The sequence below is a fragment of the Lygodium microphyllum genome, chromosome 16, assembly GCF_053477565.2.
Source record: "Lygodium microphyllum isolate KBCC chromosome 16, Lygodium_microphyllum_v1.1.10, whole genome shotgun sequence".
NCBI lineage: Eukaryota > Viridiplantae > Streptophyta > Polypodiopsida > Schizaeales > Lygodiaceae > Lygodium > Lygodium microphyllum.
In genome coordinates, this window is record NC_141150.1 from 21653226 (window position 1) to 21675793 (window position 22568).

The following is a 22568-nucleotide window of genomic DNA, read 5'->3' on the forward strand; positions in this document are numbered from 1 at the left end:
TGAAATACATCTGACAGGTATTTCTTTTTGCCATCCTGCATAGACAAATGAATTTTTCCAATCTGCACAATAGAATGTGCAGTACCATCACCAGTCTCCACAAATCCTGGTTTTTCCATTTTCCTTGCATCCTGTATCCATTCTGCATGACCTGTCATGTGGTTTGATGCACCTGAGTCAACATACCACACATCGTTGCTTTCTTCTGCACTTGTCACAGAATTGGTCATGTGCTGCACCATAAACAAATGCTCATTTCTGTCATCACCCTGTCTACTAGAAGATGCATAATTTCCTTTTTGCAATTTTCCATTCATGATGTCATTCTGCTTTTTATAGCAGTCTTTAGCCATATGACCCATTTTACCACAGTAGTAGCATTCAACATTGCTGTTTTCATTTTGCCCTCTTTGCCATCCACCACGACCTCTTTGGCTCCCCCTGCCTCTAGAGTTACCATGTCCTCCTCCATAGGACTGGTTTTCTTGAGTTTGCTGCATATTCTGATTTCTACCACGGCCTCCTCTACCTCTACCTCTACCTCTTCCAGCATTTGAGTAGAAGACAGCTTCTTTTAAAGTTCCTCCTGAAGAAGATGCACCACCATTTCTCTGCTCCTCAGAAATTAGAAGAGCAATCAACTCCTCAAAATCAAGAAATCTTTCACGAACAGAAATGGATGTTCGAAACTGACTCCCCCACACTTGTTCAAAGTTCTATGGTGCAAAGCTTTCCTAGACCATTCAAGGTCACAGAAACTAAATCATCATCTTCCACTGGCGACCCAATGAAAGCAAGTGCATCTGCAATCTTCTTCACCTTCATGTGGTAGTCATTGATGCTCATACTTTCTCTTTGCACATTGTGCAACTCTTGCTTGAGCTGTATTTTCCTGGCTTGCGTATTTGTGCTATACATTTTTTACAAAGTATCCCATGCCTCCTTTGGCATACTTGCATCCTGAATATGCACAATCATAGAGTCTGAAATACTGATAGACAGCCAACATATAACTTTTTTGGCTCTCTCATATCATCCTTTAAATGTCTGCATTTGTTGTTGATTGGAAACATCGGGAAAAACTTGTTATTCTTCATTTCATGCAATAAATTCCCAATATCCTTTTCCCATGAGAAAATTCGTCATTCTAAACTTCAATGCTTGGAAGTTGTTCTTGTCAAGCTTTTCAGTGACAATCTGTGAAAGAGAATCAGATGCCATTACAGAACACTGCAAAAAATTCTGTCACTGCAAAAAACACAGCTTCAACCTCACAAGGGCAAATCTGCAAAACTTATGAAAGTGGTATTTGACCACACAGTCACTTCCTAATGATGATTTTGCATCAACAAGCAACAAGGATGATTCTGTAACTCCCAATGTCTCTGCACACAGGCATACGATGCAATTTCTACGGTAACTTTTCACCGACCTGTAGAACAGTGGTTGCACAGCAAAAAACAGGGCCTTTTCCTGAGTGCGTGCGAAAAACTTTTGCCTCCAAAACAGGCCCCCAAATGGCCTCGAATAAAAAAAACAGGGCAACCGACAACTAAAGCCCTTCCCTGTAGCATATACTGCCCTCTTGCTACATCGCGAAGGGCATCTCAATCTGAGACAATGCACTCTTGCACTTTCCGGCTATGCTACCTGCTGCAAAGACTTGCTCCCAAACTCGAAAAATGAAAGCAACACTGGTCCTCTTACTAGAACACTGCGAACTTGGTTTTCTTTCTTGAGCTCCTTACCACGAACTAGGCTTTGATACCATGTCAAGATTGTGGGAGAAAAGGAAGGAGTCTCACTTGTAGCTTTATCACTTACACAATGAGGGAATATACACAAAGGTGGAGACTGAAAACAATTTTCATCTTCTTAGTTGTGTAAGCCAAAAATAACTCTAGTACAGAGAAATAGAAGAACCCTATATATGGGTCTCAAAACCAAACTCAACTAACTAAGGTGGCATACTAACTGAGCCATGAACTGGAGTAGATAAGGATAGCTGTCATTTAGCTATTATTCATGGGCGGTGTACCAACCTCATCTGTAGCTAACAAGTCGGTGACATAAATGCACAACGGTCACCCTAGCATATCACAAGTGGAGCTCGATATCTCAACACACATCTCCGCTCAGTCTATCATCGTCCTTCAGCGACTATAGCTTACTATTATCTGAATCCACCGTTGGTAACCATTGTGAAATATGCACTAGCGCCTCAGACACCAACCAACCTTCAGTCATGCTACCTTCTGGCCGAGCTTGTTGTTGCACAAAGCACGGACCTAAGAGAGCGCATCATACTCGTTGGACTGCGGATAGATTTGACTATTTGCTTTACAATATGCTCTTCTTTAGTGGACAAAATCCAAGGAGCGCGAGGTAGTTGCAAGCAACCATCAACACTCAATTGCGGCCAAAGCGCCTCCATCTTGCCTACCTCCTTCAAATCCATTCGTGCCCCTACAATGTCTCTCTTTCCTATGATGTGGTCCCATAGCAAGCTGTCTACGTTCTTGAAAATATGCATGGGATCCAACAAGTGGTTAATCTATAAGTGGGTCTCAGGCAAAGCCTGGGAAGGTAGAGTCAATGTGACTCCATGTATGTGAATTCACTGATATTCGTTGAACTCCATCTGTGGACCTATTCTATGCATGCCACGTTGTCAAGCTCGCTATGTCGAATGTACGAAACATGTGGCATATGCGGGGGATAAGCGAAAAGTGTCTAAGAACTTTTTTAGGGATGGTTTGCCCTTGTAAGTCCTATCGATACCTATGAGCACCACACTTTGGACATGTCTCCATAGTCTTGTATTCTCCTGAAAACAGTATGCAATTATTGATACATGCATGGACGCTGTTGTACTCCATGCCAAGCTTTCGTAAAACATGTCGCGCATCATCATGAGACTCATACATGGTATTTGTAAGTTGTAATATATGATACTTCAATAACCTGAAAAAAAATCATAAAACACCTTGAAAAAGCACAAATATGGTCACACTCGCATCGCTTCACCCATATTTTGCTTGCACACTTAGGAGTGTAAGTAGTATCTTCAAGTGAGATACTCAGCACCCATCATATAATGGTATGGGTGCTTCCTCTCTAAGCGGATCAGAAGTCTCGACATCCATGGGCATCAATGCATCGATCATTGCCTCCATCTCAGGCTCCAAGATTATAGGTAAGTCTGAAAGGCTGCCTGCCTCCTTTGGTATTGATGGTATAGATTGGGTAGTACCTTCAAAGTGGTGAATTGGCTCAGGCACTCCATCCATCGCATGGCCACGAACTCTTCTAACTGGCCGCAAAGGGTGCACTCCTTCTTGGGACAAGATGTCATCTCCTTGGATAGAAAATTTGCCAGCCACACCCAATGTTTTTGTATATGGTATTCAATTAGCTTGCAAATACAATGCATGATTGATATACACTTTTCTTATAGTTTGCTCAAAATCTGAGATCGCCTGATCAATGATCTTAGATTGAAACTCGTCGAAGCATCGTACGTGTTCTATAAACAATTGACATTTTTGTCTAATTGCTAGCTTACATTGAGAGCAAGGACATGGGACACACTGATTAAGATGCACCTTGCGATCTTGAACATCACGACCTTTGTCATTTTCCATTTGGTCTACATTACGACAAACAATTTGTTTTTGTTATAATTCTTTTTTCTTTTTTAAATTGTTTGAGAAGGGATTTCTTTTCTTGTAACTCAGCAAAATTAACGTATGTAAAGTCTCCACCCACCCACAAATTAACGTATGTCGGAGTGTTTCCCGTCTCGTGGTATTGCACCGGACCTCGCCACCACTCTCTCTTTGTTTTTTATCCATTCATTGTCTTCTCTCCTTCCATCTCTCTCTCTTTTTCTATTTCTTTATTATGTTGTATGTTTATTCCCCCTCTCTCGTTCCTTCTTCATTTTTCTCTTCCTCTCCCTTTCTCATTTCCTTTAACAAAACATCTCTCTCTCTCTACTACTACCACTACCACTACCATTATAATAAATAAGAAAAGAAGAAAAAAAAAACAACTACTACAACAACAACAAACAAGAAAAGAAGAAAAAACTACTACTACTATCACTACTACTACAACAACAACAAACAAAAAAACTAAACAACAATAAACAAGAAAAAAAAACTACTACTACTACTACTACTATAAATAAGAAAACCACTACCACCATGACTACGACTACGACTACCACAATAACAAACCACTACCATTACCACTATAATAAACAAGAAAAGAAGAAAAAACAACAACAACAACAACAACTACTACTACTACAATAACAACAAACAAGAAAAAAAGAAAAAACTACTACTACTACAACAAACAAGAAAACTAAACAACAATAAACAAGAAAATAAAAAAAAACTACTACTACTACAACAACAACAAACATGAAAACTGTTATTACTACTACTAGTACTACTACTACAATTACGACTACGACTACCACAACAACAAACCACTACAACTACAGCTACCACAACAACAAACAAGAAAAGAAGAAAAAACAACAACAACAACAACAATAACAACTACTACTACAATAACAATAAACAAGAAAATAAGAAAAAACTACTACTACTACTACTACTACTACAAACAAGAAAACTAAACAACAATAAATAAGAAAAGAAAAAAAAACTACTACTACTACAACAACAACAAACAAGAAAATTACTATTACTACTACTACAATCATGACTACGATAACTACGACCAGGATTACGACTACCACAACAATAACAAACAAGAAGAGAAGAAATTAAACAACAACTACTACTATCACTATCACCACCACTACTACTACTACTACGACTACCACAACAACAACAAACAAGAAAATAAGAAATTAAACAGTAACTACCACTACCACTACCACCACTACCACTACTACTACCACAACAACAACAAACAAGAAAAAAAGAAAAGAAGAAATAAAACAACAATAACAATAACAACAATCTCTCCCTCCCTCTCTCTCTCTCTTCCTCTCTCTCTCGTTCCTTCTTTCCTTTTTCTCTCTTCCTCTCCCTCTCTCAATACACATGATTTTTAACAAAAATAAGTAAAAGAAAAGGAGAAAAAACAAAAACAAAACAAGAAGGAACAATGCACTCACCGCAAAGGCTCGAGGATGGATTCGGCGGCTCCTCTTCGCCCTCCGTACACTTCCTCCTCTTCTTTGCAAATGGCAGTGGCGACGGTGAGAAGCTTTCCTTCTCCCTCTTTCTCTCTTTCTCTCCCTCTCCCTCTTCCTCTCAAATGCAAGATGGAGTTCGCTCTCCCTTTCGCTCTCTCTTTCGTTCAATTGCGCAAAATAACGCGCTTGGGTTTGGGCCCGTATTTTTTCATTTGAGCATCGTTGCTATTTGCGACGCCGCTATTTTGCGTCGGAAAGCATCGTAGCTATATCTCTGTATCCTTGTAGTGAAAGGATGCAATAAGGCTTATCACACATGAAACATAATTGAAAATTATACAATCTAGTATAAGAATGAGAGTGGAGCAAGCTTTTGGTATGTTAAAGGCAAGGTTTTACACATTCTTGAAGAGATGTGACATGGATTTACCTCACACGCTAGATCTTGTAGTTGCTTGTCTTGTGTTACATAATATTTGCATATGCCATGGTGACTCTTTTGACATGGAATGGGTATGTGAGGTTGATGCAAGCTTTCAACCTGTTAGCTCAATGGAAGAGGATCAAAGAATAGCAACAAACTCAATGGTTGAGATACAAGCAATTCATCCCATCCAAGTAGAAGATGCAATGGAGCGAGCATAAAGAGTGACGAAGGTGGTGGTGGAGCTATATCAAGTGACTTTGGTCTTGAGGCTAATCGGTGCAACAATATTGCAAAATCAATGTATAGAGAATATGCAAGGAAAAAAGCACATTAAGTCTTTGCTAATAGCATTTCGGAAAGTCAGACATCCTCATGGTCCATCTGAAAGAAAATGTATACTTCATGTATTTTTCCACTATGTTCCAGATCAATGTTATGATTATTTTTGTTTTTCAACCATGTTTGCAAGTTGAAATCCACCATGCGGCTTAATCTTAAATTTTCATATCTTCACAAATTGCATACTTCTGCCAAATGAAAAATCTTGAATCTTCCACTACCATCATGAGAACATAAGGGCGACGGAACATTAAAAAAAGTCTCTTCCGCCTATGTCGTGTGAACTCAAGGCCAAACACAAGGATACTTTTGAAGCTTATCCACCCGGAAATGCATTCAAATGCATTCCGCAACCATCCACTTCTGCACCCCCCATGTGAACCCAGCCTAAGTGTAATACAAAAACGAGAAAGCAAATAAATAAAAAAGGCATCCTTAAGTTGCACGTCTGAAAATTTAGGTAATGCGCGTTATAAAAAGAAAAATTTGAGACTGTATTTGCCCCTTTACCCTAAAGGCCATATAGCTGTGTTCCGTTGTAATTGCTGTCGGAATTTCCTCCTGCGGCCATCGTCGCCAGACCCTCCCTTAGTCGTTAAGAAAGGACGCACAGGCCGATGACAGCGATCTCGCTGCTGCGTTCTCCTAACTACAGGACGCACTGGCTTGGGGCTCGTCAGTGATTTCGCTGCCGCGTTCTCTATCACTAGACGCGTAGGATTAGGGCTTCTCATCCATCAACGAACGGCTTCCCCTTCGCCGAGAGCGTCGAACTCCGGATATGGCGGTTGCTGCACCAGGGCAGCTCAACCTTGAAGAGTCGCCATCCTGGGGATCCAGGAGCGTCAACGTATTCGAGAAGCTCGAGCAAATTGGAGAAGGAACTTACGGGTAAACATTTTTGATTCTGTTTTTGGAACTTCCCAAGGCAACGGTGGCCTTACTGTATAGCCGTTGAAAAAGGAACAATGTTCGAGAAAAACTATGTATGCTTTTGTGCCCTTGCAGTGATTGCAACTATAGCCGATATCAGACTTATTGATTAGAATGTAAAAAGGAAACCATGATACTGATGGTAGAATAAAATCAGTTTGTTCTTATTTATGATTGCAGTGATTGCAAACATAGCAGCAAATGTGAAATTCATCTGTTAAATTACAGAAAATAATATCATGTCTGAAGATTATTTATCGCCATACATGCTCGCACTAGTGCAATCATAGCAGCAGCTAATGTTGCTTATTAGTCAAAATAAGGTAGAGTGTAGCCAGGAGTTAAATTAGAATGGCGGAAAAAAATCATTCCTGCTTGTCTATTGTTGTAGTGATTGCAACCATAGCAGCCATGTTAGCTGAAATGACCATTATAGAACACCCAAATTACCTAGTAATATCAAGCATAGCCCAGACTCACACATGAACTGACTAGATTGCTAACACCCTCTCTCATATCATGGGTGATCTGATACAATAGAATGATACAATGATAATCATATACAATAAAGAACCATAGAGTTGAACCATGGATATCCAAGTAGTGGGTGATCAAGCAACCACCAAGGTGCCTCAGAGAGAATCTGAGGTCAATGTTGATTGTACCAGCTTCTGAAAATAGAAAAGAGTCATAACAAATCTTTGTGTTTGTTAACAATGTCTCGCAGTAGCATACAAGATTTTCTTGCCAAAATACCTCTAAATATACGTGACCATGGATTCCCCACCTTCGGCCAAGACCACCAAAGTTTTCCCTTAGAGGTCAAAATGGCATTGGGTGTTTCACATCTTGTGGTTGAGGTGATGACTTCGGGTATGGCTAGCTTCCATAGTGTGACGGGCGGCCAAGTGAAGTATATGTGAACAGATTCAATGCTTCTTTTTCTCATCCTTGGCGGACGAAAACACTAAATTTAATACCGGAAATACATGACTAGGAGCTGATCCCCCTTGCTATCAAAGAATAGTCCATCATGATTGATATCAATCTTAGCTTTAGGATTTGAATCTATCAAACTTTGGTTGATGTGTAAGGAATGTCCCTTTTGGAACTTGCGCATTTGTTACTTGTATAGATGAGACTCAGTTGGCCCATTTTCACCACCCTCTCACACTTCCTCTTTGGCATCGGAGAGTTGTAAGAGATGGTGGCATTACTTGGACTAGAAAGTAGTAGAGGAAGGGGCAATCAAGCCCTTCTTGCTGTTTGAAGAAGTGGATCCCTTCCACGTCGCAGACTTTTTCTTGGTCGGAGGATCGGAGTTGGAGTTTGAGAAAGAGGATGACACATCGGAGGATCCCGTATCCTACTTCTTCTTCTTCTTCCGTGAGGTTGCTAACTCCTTACAATACTTCCGCAAGTGACCCTTTTTACCACAATGATAACACTAGGCCTTCGACTTCTTGTTCTTATCACCCCTCTCTGAAGTTGTCAAGGTCTCACTGGAATTGCCATAATGAGATGAGAACCTTCCCTGTAAACGCAAAGATGTCTCATGCTTAAGCAGTATCGAGGACATATGTGTAAAGCTTACAAGTGTAGAGGATGTTTGCGCCCTCAAAGCATTCGCCACTCCATTAAACTCATGGAGGAGCTTGTAGAGTACCGTATCCCCTTTGAGAAACCCTTCACCCTTCACCCGTAGTTTGCAAATTTGCGCTTTTGCGTTTTGCGTTTTGATTTAGGGTTTGTAGCCCCAAAAAGGAGCGCCATCCTAGATTGGTTGTGCCTATTTATAGGCCACTCACTCATTCATTGCTTACGGCTAATTCATTCAGTCCGTCACCTCTTCTCTTCGGTCTCTCCACTATCCTTACATCCCTTCAGGAGAACATTGCGGTTCGTGGTTCGTGGCTGTCGTTATTATCTTCCTTGTGCTACGTTACCCTTGTTCCCTTGTATCACATTGACTCCATGATTTAGAACTTCATCATTCCATTCATCAAAGTTTCTTCTCTCTTCTTTTCTCTTCTCCCTGTTTGCCAAGTTCACTCCGTGTTCCTCTTGTCTTGCTAGTACGTCATCTTTTGACCTGGTATCAGAGCTGGATCTGCTCTAACAACGGCAAAGATTCTCCACTTTAGTGAAGGCAAAGACCGGTGGAGGATTCGACATCCACTTCTTTTGTTCTTCTGTTGCATCAATACCCTAACTGGCGGTTGCTCCCTCTTGCGTTTGTTGTTTTCCAGCCTGCATTCAAGGCTTCTGCTGCCGCCTCCACCTCACCTGCGTTTTTAGTCTTTTTCTCTCCTCACTTGCGTTTTTAGTATTTCTCTCTTCTGCACTGTCGTTTGCATTAGATCCAACCTTCCTTAGTTGCGTTTTCCCACAAAGATTCTCCTCATTAGAGAAGTCAAAGATCAGTGGCGGGTTCGGCATCAATATTTGATTTCTCTATCATTTTTGTTGCGCATTGGGAGATATCATTTTTTCCCCTCCCACCCTTCCTTCTCCAGTTTGCCACACTAGTACTATGGCGTCTCCACCAACAGATTGCCCTTCTACTGGGTGCTACCACTGCGGCACGAACGGTCATTTCATTGATGATTGTCGATTTTGACCTTTGCTCCCCATCCCCTGAAGTATATACGTCTCCCACCTGGCACTTCTTGTGCCATCTCTTCTTTCTGGGCCACAGAGATTGTTCTGCATTGGTTATTAAAGTATTATGCTCAAGGCAATAAGTCACAACCGATGCGCACTAAGTTCTTTCGAGCACACAGAGGCTCTAAGACCTTACAAGGCGATAAGCCCTCTTGGAGACCACCCCATTGCGCGGAGATTTTCCCCACCTACTTTTGGGTACAGTGGCTTCCATGGCCCACATCTCCTTCACAGTCTACTCCAATGAGAGTTTGCGACTGTTTCCCACCCTTGGCTCATCCTAAGTCTCCTTCTTCCCCACCCTCTTCCACTCAAGTTCGCAAGGCCACTTCTGGGTGCTTTTCGGCTTTTTCTTCCGAGCCTCAGATACCTTCTTCGGCACGATTCGCGGCGCTTCCTTCGTCATCAGATGCTTCGGAGTTCGTGAGCCATGAGTAGTTGGATTTCCTTTCTCTCTCAGATTGGGATTCTTGTTCTTCTTCGGCTTCACAGGGGGCTCCTACTCCTACTCCTACTTCTTCCGATTCAGTGAGGAACCCTCTGTGCCATGAGGTTCTTCTCACACTACTACCTCACTTTCAAGGAGTGGCTCTTCTTTGAGCAGTCATTTCCTCTACTCATACCTAGGATTTGGAGGATCTACCTAGATCTGGGCCCTTGCGTCTTCAACAGTGACTTGGTTGCTAGGCATTGTATTCCTTCCAGCATGGAATCACGGAGCTGGTGACTTCTCCCTCGAGGTTGAGTTTCGGATTCTACAGCTTATCCTGTCTCCTGATTATCTTCAAAGGTCTCCTTCTAGGTGATATTCTCAGATTACAGGGTGGATTTTCTTTGTCCCTTGGTTAGCATGGAGCCATCTCCCGAGATCGAGTACGGGCATATCCTTATGGTTCTCGGCACCACACAAAGTCTGACATTCCTGCTATGCATTGCATGATTTCTTCTTCTTTGTAATAGGGCGCTTGGGCAAGTGAACAATTTTCCCATGAGGGATACTGTCCAAGTGACACTTGTTACATGAGCATTCTTCAGCATGTAGCATTGCATCTCCACCTCACTCTTCTCGTTCCCCTTTTTGGGCCTAAGAGGGGGTGTTGAGAAACCCTTCACCCTTCACTCGCAGTTTGCATCTTTGTGTTTAGGGTTTGTGTTAGGGTTTGCAACCCCAAAAAGGGGCGCCATTCTAGACTGATTGTGCCTATTTATAGGCCACTCTCTCATTCATTCCTTACGGCTGATTCATTCAGTCCGTCACCTCTTCTCTTTAGCCTCTCCACTATCCTCACATCTCTTTTGAAGAACATTGTAGTTCGTGGTTCGTGGCTGTTTTCATCATCTTCCTTGTGCTATGGCACCCTTGTTCCCTTGTATCACATTCACTCCATGATTTAGAACTTCATCATTCCATTCATCAGAGTTTCTATTCTCTCCTCTTCTCTTCTTCCTGTTTGTTGAGTTCACTCTGTGTTTCTCCCCGCAAACCCTACTGTCTCGTTGGTACGTCATCTTTTAATACCCCCTAGATGTGCCTCTAGAAGGGCAGATTGCATGTGTCGAAGCTGGTCTTGTACTTGTGTAACATGGAGCAAAAATGACTGAATGGTGTCCTTGGACTTAAACTTCATCTGCTGAAGCTGTCCATAAAGAGGCACAACACGCATGGGGGAAGGTGCCTCGTACAACAGCTGAAGGTTCAACCATATCCTTGGGGATGTCCTACAAGAGGTAACCACCGCGAGAACTTCTGTAGAAATACGTCGAAGCAGTGTAGAATGCGCACTTGTATCATTCGAATCCCATGTAAGCATAGCTTTCTCATGGTTGTCCTCATAAAAATCTTTGGGAAGAGGGAAAGGATGTACCAAATCCGCTTTTGCACAAACCAAGCTTTCATTAGAGCACTCCATGTAAGATAGTCAGGTCCATGTAACTAACCATTTGTAGAAGTGCAGGAGGAGCCATCTGGAGAGGAGAAGGTATAGAAAGAGGGAAGATAGCTAAACCAATAGCAAAGACTTCACAAAGTGAGAGTTCACATGCAATGTAACAAAAAATTTAATAAAAAATGAAGGCAAATTGCTGCAAAATGAAGAAAATACAAGCATAAACTGTCAAAAACAGCAAAAATGGCTTGTTTAAACAGTTGCCAGCCATAGTTAGGGGTAGAAAACAAAAAATGCAGGCTGGTGGAGTATGTAATGCAGCAAATTGATGATTGCAGGCTGAAATCTAGGCTGTAAGCGCAGGTTGCTGGTCTGAAAAACGCAGGCCTAATCAACAGGGGGAAGAAAGACTTGTAATGAACAAAAAAATCATAGCATGAACCTAGATCTTGCCATTTGATACCATGTCAAGAGTCGTGCAGCAATGGAAGAATAGACAAGTGCCGAAATAAATTGCTGCACACAAGACAGAAGAGAACAAAATAACATTGCCAAAGAAGGGAACTCAAGGATGTGCGTAGGAAATGGAATCTATATACCAAACACCAGAATGATGCGTACAATAGTGAGTCATTGGTTGTGTGGGCACTGCAGTGTCTCCTCTCTCCAACAGGAAGACCACCTGGAGAATGATGATGATTGAATGAGAGGAGAAGCCATTGAATAAATAGGCTCAAAATATGCCAAAAATGGCAGCTGGTCGGCCAGCAATAAATTCCTAATAATATGAAGCATAGAATAGACTCACATATGAGTTAACTAGATTCTTAATAGGATGTAGACTATGAATTGTAGTGTCTTTTAGGTGGGGTGTGAGCGAGAGAGAGAGAGAGAGAGAGAGAGAGAGAGAGAGAGAGAGAGAGAGAGCACTGAAAGGAATGAATGTGTAATTGGTGGAATGGGTGAAGTTAGTGCCATATATATAGGCATAGATTGTCTAGAGTGTTTGAAACCAGCCTTCCTTCTTGGAATGGGTGGTGATAACCTGATTTAAGAGTTAATTACAGCAATAAATAAATGCACATAAAATGAAATACATACTTTACCATAACATTCTTGGACAGTAGATTTCCTGTTGGCCCCAAAACTGGCGCCCCTTGCGGTATTTCTTTAACTTTCATTCAATTGGAAGGAGTACAATTTGAGATTCTTTAATCTCCTCCTGCTAACCAATTGCTCTTGCTGTCATAAATGACCAGCAAGCCTTTTGGGTCATTTGCCCCTTGATTCACCCAGGACTTCTTCTCCAATTTGACCCTTGGCTGGCCAAATGCTGCCCCAAATCAATTCGGGATGGGTTGGCTCGTGAAATCCTTTGATAATCCTCAATTATCAGCTGTTGATTTCAATCCCTTGAGCCTTCAATCTCTGGCACGGATCCCAAGGTGATTGCTAAACCCTAATTTCTGCTGTAAATTAGGGTTTACTGCAGAAATTACAGATCAGCCCACCAAAAATGGCTGAGATCTCTGAATGGCTAAGAATTGCTAAGAATGGCTGAGCATAGGCCGAAGGAGATGAGAGAATGCTGTAGAGAGAAAATTTTGAGATTTGTCGCGAAGAACTGATCAAAATCTGCTTCTGCCCTGCTGTACCAGCCCCAAACGGATGCACCAACAACAATAGGAGCATTAGAGATTGTGATCTTCAGGAGAAAGTGCATTAGCAGCAATTGTTGCCAGCTTCTCAAGGTCAAGAATATGCAATCTCCATCACCAAAATGATCTCCAATGGCTGGGAAATGGCCCCAAAAGTTGGCAGCAACAGTCCAACACCTCTTCCCAACAGCTCCAAAATGAAAATCCGAGATTTCCCTCTCCCTTCAGCCCTATTTAGCCTTTCCCCCACTTGCATGGGAAAGTTTTGCCAAGTGGCAGCTTTCTTAATCCATTTTTAGCAAATTTTCGCCATTTAATTAATTTTTAGAATTAATTAATTCTGAAAATTAATTCAGCCCTTAATCCATGCCCAGAAAATTGACCTTGCCCATCCAAAAATTAATTGGCTAGGCCATTTGCATCTCAAAGTGGTCCCATGCATTAATTGACCCTTGGACAAGCATTAATCCGTCAATTAATGCCTAGTCCCTCACCACTGACACTTAATGGCCAATTAATGGTCCTAGGGGCAAACTAACACCACAATTCACCTAGAATCTAACAAGTGTAACTTGTTACAACTTTTGCCTTTGACTTTTTCACAAGGTCCTTCGGCCTTCAACTGTGAAAAAGTAGCTTGCACCTCACATGTGTAACACGTGCATATTTTAATTGCACATTTGATTAATCCTTTAATCAAATGTCAATTAATCATAAGCGAAGCATCAAATTTTCACGTCCTCGTGACATTGTCACCCATTGAAGTCTCTTGGGTGGTGCCCAAAAAACCTTTTTAGGGCTGTAAATGGAAACCAAAAATAAAAATGGAGGAAAACAATATTGAATGATATGGTTTCTCAAGGGAGATGTGGCACAAGGAGTGCTTGGTCGCATATACTTTGGTGGGGTGTGGAATGAAGGTCAAAGTTGATAGTTTTCGATGGTACGACCGTTCTTGCCACAACAGGAACACCTAGTGGACTTTTCATTTGTCAGGGGAGAAGCTATGGTACTGATGTGATCAAAATGTAATATTAAACCAGCAACCTGTCTGTGCCTTCTTTGATGCAAAGGATCTTCTTGCTCCTTTGAGCGTCTTTGGCTTTGATACCATGTCAAGAAATGTCTATTGTGAAAGCAAACTAGAGAGGTGATTTGGAATAAAAAATGCAAGTGCTTGTTGACACCAAATGGAGATGATGGTGGCCAGGTGGAGGAAAAGAATCTGCAGTCAAAAACGTAGGTACAATATGATGCTAGATGGTGGAGATGCTCACTAGGTGGAGGAAGAGAATTTGTAGCCCAAAACACAGCCTGGAAGGTATGGAAGATAGGGTGGTAGATGTATGGAGATGTAGACCACGAACTGCAATACCCTCCAGGTGGGCTGTGAGCAGCATTGGAGAGGAAGAGAGTGACAGAAGGTCGGAAGGAATGAATGTGGGATCAGTGGAATGGGTGAAGTCAGTGCCAGTGCCATATGTACAGGGGTAGACTGTCTAGAGTGTCGCCCATTGAAGTCTCTTGGGTGGTGCCCCGACCCTATCTGAAGGCGCACATAAAGCCTTTTTTGGGGCTGTAAATGGAAATCAAGAATAGAAATGGAGGAGGGAAACAATACTGAATGTTATGGTTTCTCAACATTGGAGACCTATCAATTAGTTGGGGACTTGTTTCTTGAGTTGGGAGGCTTGATTTCCCTGCTCCAAAAAGTTGGAAACTTGCATTTTGATTTCTGCTGGTGTCATTTGGTTGGTACTCCTACGGCCATGGCTTCTCTTACTTGTTGTTTTTGAGCCTTTTGGGCTTGTGTTTTTGGCCAACCTGCATTGGATTGTGTTAAGTCTTTCACTTTTGTTGATCTGATCCACTTCACACTTGCACTTGGCTTTTTAGCTAAAGAGAGGGTCTTGTGTGTTTGTGGTTGTGATTTCTCACTACATTCACTTCATTGTTGTTTCTTGTCTTTGTGCTTTTCTATTGCTTGTGTGATGATTGAAAGTGTCTGATTGAATTGGGCCCACAACACATGTTTGCTACAAAGTGACAGTGCTGGCTTTTGCTTAGGTTGGTCCTAACATGGCAACATCTGTACAATGTGGATGTAGCTGGCATGTGCTCTCTGCTGCATTACATGTAGGATCCTGGTGGCTCCATCTTCTCAAAACACTGGTTGGGCCCAAAAGAGGGGACAAAATCTATTCCCAAATAGGCAAATTTGCTGCTGTTGTGATTCATATTTCACCCGTAATGTTCTGATGAGTGTTCTTTCTGTTTTTTCTAGAAATGTCTTCCTGTGACTCTGCTGTTTGCAAAGGACTTATCTTCTATTTTCAGTAATTCAATGCAGCAACAGTCTTAAGCTTTGCATCTTAATTCTCTACCATAGTTCTCTCTTCATAGTTCTCTCTTTGCAATAGTCTTGTTTGGACATACTATAATCTTATGTGATTATGTAGTTTGCAAGTCAAACATCAATTTTCTTGTTCTTAGTGAACATGTTAAAGTAACTTGGTAGCAACTCTTTATTGGAATCAAAATGAATAATTGAGAGGGACAGCAGTTTGACTTTCCGTTTTTGATGTCAATTCATTATTTGATCTTAGAGTTTGAAAAATGATATACACTTTCTTGAATTTTCATAGAACTTAGCTTCAAAAATGATTACACACTCTTGGATTTTCTTGGCACTTGGATTCTGATAAAATTTTTTGGGCATTGAATATGACAGCCAAGTATATATGGCAAAAGAGATTGCAACAGGAGAAATTGTTGCGCTTAAGAAAGTGAGGATGGACAATGAAAGAGAAGGGGTAGGTGCTTATGTTTACTTCATTATGGGTGAGATGAAGACATCTCGTTGTTGTGATTATAGTAAAGTATGATCTTCTGTTATGGTTTTATAATTCTAGCAGTAGATAATGCAATAATTGGGGTTTGGGGATGAAGCACCTTGGGGAACGTTCTCATTTAGTTTGGAATGTTTGCAGGCTAAGGTTTCAAAATTTGAAAGGAATGCTGGCATTGTTAAATGCTTATGAATAAAGTCGCTTTTAGACATTCCTTTTGCTGGACATGGAAGACGTGTGAGTTGTGAACAGCAAAATGTAGTGCACCATAAATTCATTAATCAATGGCTTGCATTGAAGCAGATTATTGTAAGCATAAAAAATACTGGCTTCTTTATCCTAACTAGGTCTCCCATGTGAAGATAGCTCCTAATACACCCACTCTTGTTCCCTTATGTATAATCAGTAAGTGCTGACGTTGACATTTGAGCATTTCCTAATTTGACCTGTCCCAGTCACAGCCTATGTAGCAGATCATAAAAATAGTATTGTAATAACATAACTAGCAGAAGCATAAGCCTCACTATGGCCGGGGGATATTTTACATTGCATCGACTCATCTCTATTTCTCTCTCTCTCTCTCTGTTTGTCTGTCTCTATCACTCGTGTGTGCGCTCTATTACTCTCTCACATGTGTGTGCACTCTATTTCCTCTCTTGTTCTTGATCATGCTTTATGACCATGGTGTCTCTCTAGCTTATCTTTGTGAGACTTCCTGAAGTGTAACGAGTAAAAGAGATCTGCGATCTTGTGAACTTGCCAGTTCGTAATTGGAGTTTGTTTGCTCATAACCTGCAAGTGCTAATCATCAATGGTATTCGTATTTATGCAGTTCCCAATTACAGCAATTCGGGAGATCAAGATTTTAAAGAAATTGCAGCATGATAATGTCATTAAGCTAAAAGAGATAGTCACGTCTCCAGGTAACGTGATGTTACGACTGTTTATAAGTTTGGTTTTCCTGATCTGTAAGAAATGTACTAAGGCGTGCAATAATCTTTCTTGTTTCTTTTTCCGATTTTTGATGTGAGCCTGTCTTTTGTCTGAGGGAGAGGGGCATGATATTGCATCTAAACCATTGCTTTTTCTAAATCAAAAGCTAATTTTTTTTCCATGTAAATGATGGTTTTTTAAGAATTGCAGTATCTTGACTTTTGTGCAGGTCCAGAAAGAGATGAGCAAGGAAGGACAGGTTTATACTTGCCTATAGTTTTTTTGCACAACTGTTAGATTGGATATTTCAGACATTCCATGAATGAAGCTGAAGTGTGCATTGGCAACTTTTGCCCTGCAGAAGGCAACAAATACAAAGGTAGCATTTACATGGTATTTGAGTATATGGACCATGACTTGACAGGTTTGTCAGATCGTCCTGGGATGAGATTCACAGTGCCACAAGTGAAGGTGTGTATCAATGGCTTCTAATAGCAATGGATGTTTGTTGTGAAAAGAAGTGTTGCAGGCTTTATGTATGTACATGTGTACCTCATTCTTGGTTTGTGTAACCATTTATCCTGATGCAGTGTTACATGAGGCAACTACTAACTGGGCTTCACTACTGTCACGTCAATCAGGTTCTGCATCGAGACATAAAAGGTGTGACTTGTACCTAGAATGTTGGTTTGATGTACTTATTGCATTTCTTTCATAGGTCACATCAGAACTGTGAGTTCAAATTGATTCTTAAAAGTTTAGTTTTTGTTCTTGAAATGAATCTGCTCAAGGTGTTAGTTTGATTGGATTGGGCTTTTAGGCCAGGGTTAGTGGTACCTAGTAATCGGACTTAAGGAAATGGCTGCTAACTTATAGCCATTTCTTTGATTCATCACCTATTTTAACATGGTTCATGCCAGTAGTTGTAGATGCAAAGTTAACTGGCCTCAATCGTATGTTTGTGGTAGCATGTGTGAGTGCCCTCTTGGTGCAAGGCTTTATGAGTCAAAGCTTATTTATGAACTGCCATCTGCATGAGAGTTAAAGTTTCAAAAGCCCTTACTTGAACAAATAAGCTCTTATCAGAACTTGGTTTTGGAGTTCTTTAAGACTTTATTATGTGCAACTATTTCCATAACAATTCCACTCTAATGCAGGCTCCAATCTTCTGATTGACAACAATGGCATTCTGAAGCTTGCGGATTTTGGGTTGGCAAGGTCATTTACTGGAGATCACAATGCGAAGTTAACAAATCGTGTTATTACACTTTGGTACAGGTACAATTTGCATCTGCAATTTCTTACATTTTCAGTCTAGCCTAATACTTCATCCTAGACAGTTAAGAGAACTAAGGATCATCACAAAATAGACCTCCAGAACTGTTACTGGGATCAACCAAGTATGGACCTGCTGTGGACATGTGGTCAGTTGGCTGTATATTTGCAGAACTTCTCCATGGGAAACCCATTCTACCTGGAAAGAATGAGGTATGCATTGCACTCCTCCCTCCATTTGATGATTTGGTAGTGATGGAGATAGGATGATGTATGCAGACATTGCATGATGCATCTATGCACATTGCAAAATCATTGGACCAAGTTGAAGGCTTTCTTTTCTCTGTGTTGCAGGCTGAGCAGCTTAGCAAGATTTTTGAGCTCTGTGGATCTCCTGATGAGACGGTATGGCCAGGAGTGTCAAAAATGCCCTGGTACCTTCAGTTCAAACCTGAGAGAAATATGAAAAGACGAGTGAGAGAAGTATTCAAACAGTGGGTGCCCTCCTTACAACTTGATCTTTTATTAAATTGTTTGCTTCAATTAGTTGCTGAAGCATTTCTACTTTCTTACAGTTTTGACAGGCATGCCCTTGATTTGGTGGATTCCCTTTTGACTTTGGATCCATCTAAGGTTCTTTCAGCAACTTAGATCCACAAAAGTGTCTTCTTTCAATAGGTTATGGCTACTGATGTGATATGAACATCATAGCACCATACTTTTTGAAAGAAAAAAAATAGAAAGATGGTGGTGGTGCTGGGTTCTTTTTTTTTGGGGCAGTGTTTTGGGGGGGCAGGGGGGGTGTGTCAGGACATGGCTTTCTATTCTTGTGTTCTGGCCATAAGATGCTGCTGTGTGATAACGTTTCATTCTTCTCAACAACAGAGGATAACAGCCAAAGATGCACTGGATGCTGAGTACTTTTGGAACGATCCCCTACCTTGTCAGCCCGGCAGGTAATTGACTTAAACGAGTTTTGTAATCATTTTTGGATCACATCATCCAATAGTGTGGCTCATACTGATACATGCATTCTGATTGTCAGCTTGCCCAAGTATGAAGCATCTCACGAGTTCCAAACCAAGAAAAAGCGTCAACAACAAAGGCAGCAAGAAGAAATGGCTAAGCGGCAGAAGACACAACACCCACAGCAGCATAGTCGGTTGCCCCCAATACAGCAGCCGCAGCAGGGACACATGCCTTCAAGGCCTGGACCCAGCCAGCCTGTGCATAATGCAGGCCCAGTTATGTCTGGTCCAAACCATCTGTATGTAGGTCAAAGGGTTCCTAATGGTCCTCAAAACAGGTTTTCACAGGGAGGGCGTCCACCACATGGAGGTCCAGGAGGAAATTACAATCAAACTCGTGGAGGGCAGGGTGGTGGATATGGTCCAGCACAAGGAGGCGGCTATGGACCACCTCCAGTGGGCAATCAGATGGTTCGAGGAACTGGCTATGCAGGCGGGAGTTCTGGCGGATATGCACAAGGTGGTTCCTATTCTGGAGCTGGTGGAGGCAGGGGCTCCAATTTGCCTGGTACTGGGCGGTCACAGCAGTATGGATAGCAGTTACAGCAAGCAAGCTATGGGGATCCTAATCTGAATGCTTCATTGTGCTACTAGATTGGAAGAACAACTCCCAGGTTACAGGCAACGAAGTAACTTTGCCATTTTCTAATTGAGCTAGCATGTTTACATATCCTAGTGCTTGTGGTGGCCCATGCACTGCCAGAGTAGGCAAACTATGTACAATGCAACTCAAAATGCCAGTAGTTGTTCTGTTTGCTTGCTTGGCTTCTCAGTCATATTCAAGTTGCATTTGTTCAAGCAATTGGTGACAATGTACAGGATTAGATAACTGAATTACAGATTGTTTGGCAGATGGTATCCTTATGACTTTGCAACATGCAGAATAGCATGAATGTAAGAGTTACTGTAACACTAGATCTATATCCATAAATGGTCATTAACGCCTGTATATAATTACTCTGAAAGCCTTTGGGTTTTTCAGCAGAATCTTGGAGTCTAGCTTAATGATACTAAAGAGACTTTACATGCTTTGCTGTTGATGGTCTTTGCCTGTCTATAATGGTCCTTTGCCTTCAGGTTTTTGTGGTCAGCAAAACTGTGCTCTTGGCCTGTATGTATATGGTGTCAAGCCTTTGATTACATTGAAGGAGCTTTACATACTTCCATTTACCTTTATTGGGTTTCAAAAAATTGTGGAAATAAAATTTAAGCTTAGTTTTAAAGTCTTAACTTTTAAGGTATTCGCAACTGATGGTGAGTTCGTTATTTTGAAGGTTTGCCTAGGCAGTAGTAAATTTTGTCAGCAAGTTGACTTGTAAAATTTGTCAACAGAGAGAGAGAGAGAGAGAGAGAGAGAGAGAGAAAGGGGGGGGGGGGGGGGGTGTGCTGGGGTGTGTGGGGGTTTTATTGACGTACCTAAAGAGAGTCCAAAGTGGCCCATGAGACCCTGCATAGGCATTGCCAGGATTCTGATGCACATCAATCAGACAACAGAAAGGAAAAGTTAACTAAGCTGCATCTTAAAATTCTGAGATTGGTAAGAGCGTGCTAGATTACTCTGGATGGATAACAGTTATAGTCAATAATGGGGTACATGTACATACATGTCATGACAGAGTACAAGGTGCTAGGGGGCCACAGGATTTGTGGGGAGAAATTGACTTGAGTAGGGAGTTGTATATCATATAAGGATTGCCTTCACGGGCCATTTGAGGCATGGTGAATATGTCCTCATTGATGTCATGGGTATGGAAATACATAAAGATGCCATGGACTTGTCCATGGTCAGACTTAATCCTGTCTCTTAGGACATAGATGATCAGCTTTGTTGATCTCTGTGGCCTTGTTTAAAATTATCCCCTTGGGATGAGAGTATGTTGCATGTCTAGAGGAGGAATGACAACCAATGTGTTGGAATATGGTTGGTATTAGATGGCCTCATGTAGAGGTTTGTGAGGGCTTATTGTTGTGGGCTCCTTGTGGTGGATTAGTTCCCATTGTAGTTAGGATCCTTCGTGCTTGCGAAGCTCAAATAGGCTGAGCTCAAGGTGGTGTTGGGCTGATGCGAAAAGGTGGCCCCACGAATGAAGAGGCTAATGTGGTGATATTTGATCTCTCAATATGGTGGTTAGCGATGTGTGATGATCCCTTGATGCTATCCCCTATTGATAGATTTCGCATACAATGTTTGTTGGTGTACACAACCTTTGGAGTGTATTTAGTTGCTTCAATATAGTCACTATGAAGCCGTGCAAAGTTGGTAAATCGCCCATTGAAACCCATAGGACATCTAAACATCCATGTGTCTTGATTGTACGACGAAGTGGTTGATGTTGGGGTGGAACACCGTTTTTACTTCCCAAGGATTGTGTTGATTGTGCCTAGTTTAACTATGTTTTACTCTATCACTCGGTTTTTACTTGTGGGTGGCCAAGTGCATAAGAAAGAGCGTCCAAGATGTACTAGAAAGGTGGTAGCACTTGGGGGAAGAATTTGTGTAACCATAGTAGACATCAATGTGTGAGTATGGCAGTTAGAGCCCTTGATTGATGTAATTGCACTAAGGACTTAAAGGCTAGTCTATCCATGGGGTTGTTCCACGACAATTATAGAAAGCACATTGTCTCGATCAAAGTCTTGATAATGAGGAGGAACACATTGTCTCAATCAAAGTCTTGATAATGAGGAGGAACATTGGTGCTTGCCATGTAGGGAGCTTCATAAACTTTGTTTGTTTACATGAGTTTGAAAGTATTTACTTTTTCGTTTGTGTGCATTGTTGAAGCTTGAGCAAGAAAGGCCTTAGGCCTCTTTTGTCCTTCTACTTCATTATCTTGTGTATTGTTAGGTTTACTTTGGATTAAAAAATTAGCCTCTTAAGAAAAGCCAACTTAGCTTTAGAGAAAGGTGATCAAAAGATCCCAATAATTTTGGTTTCAAAGAAAGGTGGAATATGATTCAACATATAAAAGATTCAGCCTTCAAGTAGACCTTTCAAGATGTTTAATATTTGACCAAATTTTCATAGTCTTTTCTTGTGGGCTTAGTATTTTTCCATTCTTCTAGTTTTGTATTCTTTCACTTGCCTCATATTGTAAATGACTATATTATTTGTTGGTGGTGCTTAATCGTAATTGTTTTTCTTCTTACTTAGAAGAAAACTATCATATTTTCTTTGAATTTATAGTAAATGGAAGAAGTGGGTGCTTTTAGGAGGAGATAAATTTGCAATCTTTAGGTTCAACTTGATCTTGAATGTTAATCCCTTTGTAAGAGAAACAAGCCTTTCACTTTATCTAACAATGAAAATAGTTGTTTAGTGTGCAAGGAGCAAACAATATAGATGTATGGGTATGTGAATAACTTTAAAGCAAACTATGAATAAATGTTTGAAGAA

General features: G+C 41.2%; 1 protein-coding gene across 1 annotated transcript; it reads left to right on the top strand.

The window, feature by feature from the left end:
- Positions 1-6433: 6433 nt before the first annotated feature.
- LOC148022610 (cyclin-dependent kinase C-2-like) lies at positions 6434-20341 on the top strand. Its single transcript, XM_087695564.1, has 12 exons — positions 6434-6836; positions 15818-15899; positions 16768-16858; positions 17098-17127; positions 17230-17339; positions 17459-17531; positions 18026-18146; positions 18239-18356; positions 18498-18637; positions 18719-18776; positions 19029-19099; positions 19189-20341. The coding sequence occupies exons 1-12, from the start codon at positions 6727-6729 to the stop codon at positions 19706-19708; spliced, it is 1524 nt and encodes a 507-aa protein (XP_087551690.1). The 5' UTR covers positions 6434-6726; the 3' UTR covers positions 19709-20341.
- The last annotated feature ends 2227 nt before the right edge of the window (positions 20342-22568 follow it).

Excerpts from the sequence above, each read along its gene's own strand:
- LOC148022610 (XM_087695564.1), top strand. The coding sequence starts at position 6,727 with ATGGCGGTTGCTGCACCAGGGCAGCTCAACCTTGAAGAGTCGCCATCC. Across the intron at positions 17,532-18,025 it reads TCTGCATCGAGACATAAAAG|GCTCCAATCTTCTGATTGAC; the intron begins GTGTGACTTGTA and ends ACTCTAATGCAG. Across the intron at positions 18,638-18,718 it reads GTGAGAGAAGTATTCAAACA|TTTTGACAGGCATGCCCTTG; the intron begins GTGGGTGCCCTC and ends ACTTTCTTACAG.